Source organism: Fragaria vesca, linkage group LG7 (assembly GCF_000184155.1).
Source record: "Fragaria vesca subsp. vesca linkage group LG7, FraVesHawaii_1.0, whole genome shotgun sequence".
In the NCBI taxonomy this organism is placed as follows: Eukaryota; Viridiplantae; Streptophyta; class Magnoliopsida; order Rosales; family Rosaceae; genus Fragaria; species Fragaria vesca.
In genome coordinates, this window is record NC_020497.1 from 11,470,019 (window position 1) to 11,478,417 (window position 8,399).

The 8,399-nt window shown below is 36.8% G+C and overlaps 1 protein-coding gene across 1 annotated transcript in view; it reads left to right on the forward strand.

The window, feature by feature from the left end:
* LOC101313853 (protein SCAI-like) overlaps positions 1-8,399 on the forward strand; it is a 20,605-nt gene that overhangs the window by 3,355 nt on the left and 8,851 nt on the right. The window contains exons 4-9 of the mRNA XM_004308578.1: positions 84-238; positions 707-798; positions 1,241-1,423; positions 1,518-1,654; positions 2,674-2,906; positions 3,497-3,587. Of these exons, the coding sequence (XP_004308626.1) occupies positions 84-238; positions 707-798; positions 1,241-1,423; positions 1,518-1,654; positions 2,674-2,906; positions 3,497-3,587 (891 nt within the window). The remainder of the gene's footprint in view (positions 1-83; positions 239-706; positions 799-1,240; positions 1,424-1,517; positions 1,655-2,673; positions 2,907-3,496; positions 3,588-8,399) is intronic.

Genomic DNA, 8,399 nt, shown 5'->3' on the forward strand with positions numbered 1-8,399 from the left:
GTCTTTATGGCTATGTAGGATCATATTTTTTATTTTATTTTTTCTATTTGCTTCATTGGCTCCGTTGAATGAAACAATTTTTAATTGCCAGCAGGTTCTGGAATGTACTCTGATGCAAACTCCCTTTCTATGTTGCCCTCTCCATCTGATAGACTGAATCCTTCATGTGGACAAAGTAAAGGAGATGACTCAAGCTTACACGCTAGTTGTTTACACTTTGGTAGCCATGGAAATGGAGGTACTCTTCCAAACAAATCTGGAACAGTTAATGATGTAGACCTACTCAAATATAATTATTATAGATTCAATGCTACTTGAGATGATTAAATTCAGTTTCATGCATTACATTTAGTGTGCTCATTTATTGCTCAATCATCTATTGTTTGCCTGGGTTCATATTTGGATGAGAGGCCTCAAAGGTTGACATAGAAAGAGTGAAAATTCAGACTTCTAAAGTTTTCCTTTCACAAATCTGTAGGTTTTGGTTTTAGGAAGGGATATGTTTCATGCAATTTGCTTGTTCACATGTGATATTAAAAAAAAATGCATAATTCATTACTGGAGTCCTAGGTTGATAGTTTATCATGTTGGACAATGAGATTGATATATCCAAACTTTGATGTCGTCTTATCTTTTGACATCATTTCCTTGTTTTTGCATTAGTCTCTACGGATTCTGATATCAAACAAAATTATCCATCTTTCAGGAATTAATAGCATCTATCCCAGTGACTTGGTTCCATTTACAAGAAGGCCACTCTTTTTAGTTATTGACTGTGATAGCAGTGAAGCTTTTGAGGCAAGTTTATCTACTCTATTATGCAATTTTCTTTTTCTGTTAATGTACCAGCCAATGTTGCAACTTATGGAGTCCATGGTCTATACGATTGCCGGAAGTGTTGTTGAAAGTATAATATTCAACATTGCAGTGTCTCCTTTTATTAGCAGTTATTACAGCTGTAGAATTCCAGAATAGCTTCTCTATCATCATACAGATGAATACTAGTTGTTACCACACACAGTAGTTCATGACATGCTTAGTTATGAATGCTCCCAAAAAATTAAATGCCCGCCCCTTATGTTTAGTTATTTTATTCTGATCAGATCTTTGTTTCGTCTAAAATAACATTCGCAATCTCTCTGAGTAAGATCCCCTCTTCTTGTTTTATTGATTTTGTATGAGCCTGAGTAGAAACTATTTCCTTAACCTGTGAAGGTGACTAATTCTAAAATATGCTCAGGCTATAAATGGAGTGCAAAAAGGAGAAACAGCCGCAATGCTCCTGTCATCAAGCTTTTCATATCAAGCTTCTGGTGTTGGTTCCTCTCGTCAGCCAAGTGGAAGCCTATTCACTCTTTTCCTTACAGCTCCAATGCAGGCTTTCTGTTTACTGCTTGGTATGTCAGGCGCTGACATTGACATGGTGAGTAAAAGGTTCGGCACTTATTGTGTTCTTGTTCCAAGAATATGAGTTATTTAGTTTTCCCAGGGCACTTATAGAAGGAAAATGTTTTCAGGATATATATAACAAGGCTGAGAAGCTGCTTTCCAGTTCATTAAGTGACTGGGGGTCTACTTTGGCAACATCAGACACTATTGACCCTGTTTGGGCACAGGTTTTGACTGATCCATTCCTAAGACGACTCATATTGAGGTAACTATTCTATAAAGCTTAATGGAGATTATTACAGGAACGTTTTTTCTTTTTTGGTTTTGTAGTAACATGAGCATGATGACATGTTTTTGCTTTTCATACCTTCAATTGTTGCAAGATTTGATACTGTTCTATTTATTAACACCTGCAAGTGTTTTGCAAGCCTATCTACTAGGGTGAGGAATTATGTTTTTTTAAATCTCTCTCGGCCTTCAGTTTGTTGGTCATGGAATGATAGACTCAGAAACAATGCCTAATTTGAACCTTCATGATTACAGCTACATACATAAAAAGATAGATTAATTTGTTGCCTAAATTGTTAAGTACACATAAACATGTTTACAATTAATGAAATCTAACCCAGAAGTAAAACTAAAAGCAATATTAGCAGTAGGGGAGTCTTATTACCACTTGACTTGAAGAAAAAACTTTAGTTTCTTTAGATACATGTATCCATTAGATTATGGTTAATAGAAGTTAACATCAACTCTTCGATTGATCCTTGATATATTTTCTACTATCTCGTTGACTTGGACTATTTAGTTACCACGGAGAGTTCTATGTGGACAAGAAACACCAAAGTTTAGGATATGGTAAAGGGGCTTAGTGTTGATGTTCCAAAGATGGTATGTCTTTTCTGACCAAGCTGTGGCTAGTGGCTACTGCATTAGAAATCTAAATACTCTAATCTATGGGACTCTATTACAAATTGTGCAAGCCTGCAAAGAGTCCTGGTCAGTGTTCGGAGTATTGCAACTGGACCTTTTGACTCTTTATTTTCAAGTAGTTAAGAGCAGGCATGCTCATGTGCATCTTCTTGTTCATGACCACTTCATTTAATAGTTAAAAAAAAATATGTATTTTTGTTGGTCATGTTATTACTAGATGCTATCAAATGGCTCATATCTTTTTAAAATTTTCTGATTGTTGTTCCTTGTGTTTCTAGTCTTGTCTCACGGTTCTGTAGCAGGTTTTGTATTCTGTTTGCTATACATATGTACTGACAATTTCTTATTTAGGTTCATATTTTGTCGAGCGGTGTTATCACTCTATGCTTCAACCTTCAATAAGAAGGAATTTATCCCCAAGTCTGTACCATCCCTTCCAGCATCTTTCCTGCCAACAACAGTTGCATGCCAGACAGTTATTTTGCAGATAGCAAATGTCTTTGGAGCGAGCACTAAGTTCATATTCTCAGAAGGACTTGTACTCCCAGAAAATAGACAGGGTGACGATGCAGAATTATTGCCATGTTCATGAATCATATGGAGTAAAGCACATGATTCATGAATCACATGGCCGAGAGTTTCCTTTTGCTGATTTTGCTTGATTGTGTTAAAACTATCCCAACACCTTGTATTGTGTTGGAGCTTGTACAGGACATTTGATTGAATTACCGAGCTGTGTGCTTCTGGTGTTCTGAGTTTATCTTGTAATTTTATTTCCTTTGTTGTGAAATTACCAGTTGTTGATAAGGCAATCCTGGTAAGAGACAACTTAGACTCGTGTTGCTGTATAATTGAAGAGCTCTTGTGGCATTCTTGAGAAGGTTCAAGGACGACTTGCTACTGGAAGACTAAAACCCTCAATATGGCAGGAAGATTGGCCCTAATGCAACAAGTGTCCTCTTCCATTCACATTTATGCTTTGCAAACAGCCAAATTACAAATCGATCTCTCTCGTAAACTAAACCTTGATTTTCTCTGGGGTGATACTACAGAGAAAAAGAGAGTTTCTCTGGTCTATTGGGACATTGTTTCCTTACCGAAGTGAAGGTGATTCTGGTTTTTGGAGCTCCATCTACACATAAATATCTTTTGAATTGTTCGATTGCTGACATAGCACTCGGAGAGGTGGTGCCGAATCATTCCGTAATGGCCTTGTCCTGGAGGGTTGAAGATGGAAGAACTATGATATTCTGGACTGACGTATGGTAAGTTCTCGCTCTCTACTGTAAATACGTACTCATATTGATATGAATGCATTAGCCTGCTCTTATGGGATTACATTGGCTGGAATATGAATTTATGTTCTCCATGCTTACCTGAAGACATTATTCATGAAGTTCTTTGTGGTCCTCTTGGTTTTGATGGTTGTAGAGCTGATATGCAAATATGGGGTTACACTTTTATTGTATGTTTTACTGTGAAGTCAGCCTTTAGTAATGTTTTTAACCCTGTGGAACATAATCAATTCAAACGGAAATTCATTTGGGGAATGATTGTTACTCTCAAATGTTCATAGAACTATTAAGAGATTTTACTCAAAATGGTTAATGTCATGCATGCACAAGGAGCCAAGAAACTCTATTACATCATCTGGGAGAGATCACAATGGAGATTGGTTGTCTGGTTTAAGTATGAACTTAGGGGTAGGCCAAGTTATCTATGCTGGAGCTAGGGGTATGCTTTCTGGATTGAAACTTGCTTTCGACTTAAATATTGGAAATCCTGAAGTAGAATCTGACTCAGCCATCTTTGTTAAGTTATTGATTGAAGGTTGCCCCTATATCTTATTTAGGCTAAACATAATGGGAGCCTAACATCAGTTTTCTAAAATTGCATAATCTTAGAGTGTAGTAATGGGGTAGCATTGTATAACCAATCTTATAAGTTTTTTATTTCACTTGTTTGCTTAGTTTTTCTTTCATGTTTTTAGTTTTGAGAAGTTTGTGCCATTCAACATTATTGGCAAGCATACACTTGAAGTGTTTAGCTTAGGTTGACAATGAAAATAATTGCTACACTAAACGGCAGTCGAGTATAGTAGAGAATGTAGAATTATAGATATGATTAAATTTCCAGTAATCCTAGCTCTATGAATATCATGCAATCCTAAATCCTTTCCAAATCTTCTACACTGAGCGAAGAGTGGTCACAAGATCATATATATGGGTTCCTCTCAATCTCTCATGGTCGTTTCAGCTTAATTAGTATGAAGGTCTTCGATATAATCATCAATAGATTGAGGTTGAAACTCAATCAGTGAAGCTTTACTGTTCCTAAGTTCAATTCCATAAACCACATTCCAAAGGTCTGCATAATAGAATAGCTTATCAGCGGTTCATATCACAAACATGCATATATCACACTTTGTAACAATACTCAGTAGTGCTAAGCCTTCAAAAGGCATGTATCATTGCATCAAATTAGGAGTTTAAGACGTTAAAGACAACTTCAGTTATTTTCCAGTGAACTTTGATGCTACAAAACAAACATAAAAATGCAACTATTGCGTGCGGGCATCTTACTCAACTTTATCGATGGTTCTACATTTAGTTCGATTGCCTCTACATTCAGCTTGGTTGGCTTGGCCTTTAAGTCATAGCATCTTCAAGCCTCGAAACAAATACATGGCTCTAAGTTCTAACTATTCATTTTAATCCGAACTCAACCTCTAGGTTTCAGCTGCTCAGTGTTTCTCATTGTATTGATAACCTTCATTTAGTTTAGTTATTGAGGAACCATGCATTGGTCGGCTTAATCTCATATTATACAATTACAACCAGTTTAATCTTTATAGTTAATATATTGAAGCCAATGATATTTCAAAAAGGAAAGAAAAATGAAGCAAAAGAAAAGAGGAGTACTAGCTAGGGATCAAATCCAAGCAGCAGTGGAGCAACTCGTAACAAAGGCTCCAGGGCATGAGGCAAAAACTTTCTACCAAATAAGAAGCATATTGAAGTCATATTGCCGTTGTATTTGCATTCGGATCCGAACCGAATTCCATTCAGAAACTCATCTGTAATATCAGGCCATCCAAACTTCCCTGGATGAGGACCACCCCTTGACCAATCCACCCATGTAATGCTCCTCTCAGAGTTGAGATCAGCATACAACATGTTGACCAGTGTTGGAATATAGTGCTCATCAATATAACAAGGAGGGTGGCAGTGTTGCTGAAAGATGGGGTAGTATTTCCGATCGGAGACAATGTGGATGGCCAGGTCTCGGTGCACTTCAAACCATTGAGATCCTTTCCTCCAATCTGTGATGTTTATTTGTGGCCACATTTGAGGGTTGTAACGCCCTCGACCAGGCTTCCTCGGATCATCAAAAACACTTAGAAAGCTTTGGTTTGAATTTAGAAGGTAGTCATAAGTTGTTGTGAAGTTAAACAAGGGGATGCAAGATTCGGAAAGCAATACAAATCTTTGATTAGACAAGTCAAGCAGTGCATTCGCTAATAGTCGTCGCTCTGCATCCAACATCGAGGAAGTTCCCCAATAAACTGCCTGCAAGCAAGTGCATGCATTTACTTATATATAAGTTCTTGACCTTAAATATTGTCTAGCTAGCTAGTAATCAAGCAGGAATGAAAACTTATTAACAAGGGACCTGGCTATGAATCCTTCGACCATAGAACACAGAAGTTGGAGGCTGCGATTCATTGAAAGAAGGGTGTGCGTGCACATAGATGGAGTATAGACCCTCGTGTCCCTCGAAAAATTTGTCCCATAAGGGAGCCAAAGGTAGAGGCCCTTGTGTCAAGAACATAAAAGCCACAGTGGGAACACTTTTGTAAGGCAATCCAACTCGAGGGGTCATGGATGCTCTCCGAAGTAACTCCTCGTCGCTCATGTTGTGTACTAACAACTTATGTTCTTTCAAAGAAACACTAGCAGTACTAGGATTGGTACTGTAATTAACTGATACTGAGGATGATGTTGTTTCATTTACTAGAAGTGGCGGTGACGACAGCGCAGGTGGAGGTGGGGTTGGTGATGGATTGAATGGAATGTAGTTGAGGGAGTCTTGAAAAGTGAGCAATGAGTAACTCCGGAAATATAAGGTAGCTAGGATGCCGAGTGATAAACCAATAACAAAGAAGAGGAAATGAAGGACGTGACTGGATTGAAAAGCTCGATGATGTTGCTCACTGCTAGTATTACTACTGCTGCTGCTGCTGCCCAATATTGCTGCCATCTTTGATATGAATCTGAATTCAAACAATTAGTTTGTACAGGCAGGAGGCAACTAATATATATATATATATATATATATAGCACTACGTGTACGTACTGCTCGATCTAGCTTCAAGCTAGGGTTAGCTATCTATACAAACATATGTATTGATATCCTTGATCATGTACGTCCTTGAGGACTTTCTCGTTAGTCGTCAATATTCCAATTTGTGTCATATATACATATTTCATAGTAGTAGACAACTTAGAGATCAAGCAGCATACGCTAATAAGCAAGCAATGACATCGTTTTTTTCTGCTTAAGTTGACAATCGTGCGAGTGTGAAATATCCGAGTGCTTGTCTCTCTGCATGAAAGAGGCGATGCCAGATAGGAGAATTAGAGCACAATAAACAAGAGATGATATTACTTATTGCAATTGGTTGGTCAAATTAGTTTTGGGTCTTGGTCCAACATTCACCATATACAATGCAAATGGAATTGCCAGACCCAGAAACAAGGCTGAGATTTAGGGCAAGTATACTCTGTAAACATCTTAATACTAGTTTCCTATGTACTACTTAAATTCTTATTCCGGCAAGTTCCACTGAGCCGATTTTTAATTCGGTTAATTCTCCTAGTAACTTGTCTAGTACACATAACAACTACTTATCTATTCGAAAAAAAGAAAAAAAGAAAAACTACTTAACTATTCAGCTAGCTATCTGTTTGATTTTGACTTTCATTTATTTTATTTTATTTCTAACGGCTTAAGCTATGATGAAGCGATCCTGTATTCACTAATCATGTTAAGGACTGGTTTGGGAATTGAGATTGCTGTGATTTTTTTTTTTTTTTTTAAATCAGCTGTTTTGATACGGGAAATTTAGAACTAAAACTTGGAACCTAGACGTAAAGAGAATTTGCTACAGTGATTGAAGAAGCCTATTAGTTCCAAGTAGCATTCAATGTTGATCTTTGATCTTCCACACCTTAGAGTTATGAAGCCTTTACTTATTATCTTTATTTTCAAGTCTTAATTAGTAGTCTTTTCGTTTTCCCTTCCTTATCTTATAAAAGGAAGCCCTTCCTTCATTTGTTATTAGTTTTTAGACTTCAGACTTGTTTTTCATCAGAAATATAATCTAAATTGGAGAAGGAGTTCTTCCCAATTACTATCAAACTCTTATCTTTAGGTGGATTCCTAAGAATGACGAGTTTTGCTCTTATCTCCTTAATGGATTCTTTGGAGTGGCGAGCCTTTCCTATCAATGAGTAAGTTTATTAACAAACCCTATTTGCTTAATCCACATCTCTAATTGTTTACCCATTATTTCCTCATTTACTCTCCATCTCTTCTTCCTCATCTTTCAATATCTTCAAGTTTCTTCTTCCTCATCTAATTGATGATATCCGATACTACTGCAACAACTGTTCAATCCGGTCTCTAAATTTCATCTATAAAGATTGGACTGCTGCAATTGCTTTTGGGTGGGTGTTATTAACACACATTTTTTTGCTATTAACACATGAACCCTTATACGGCGAGAACCAATCATCAATCAAATTCAAGTGGCAAGTTTGTAAATAAAATAAAAATGTATGGATAGAAAAATAAATGTGATGTGTTAAAAGCAAAAAAGGTGTGTTAATAACAATACCCTTTTTTACTGGAAATCTAATATCCAATTTTTAACTAAAATTAATATTTAAGTAAAAGTAAAAAATCAATTGTAGCACCTACGCAGGGATAAAGCAACAAGAACAGTCCTATATAGGAATACTTGCTTGAATGTATGAATCCTATAGTTCTCACTTGCAAAGGTGTTCGACAAGACA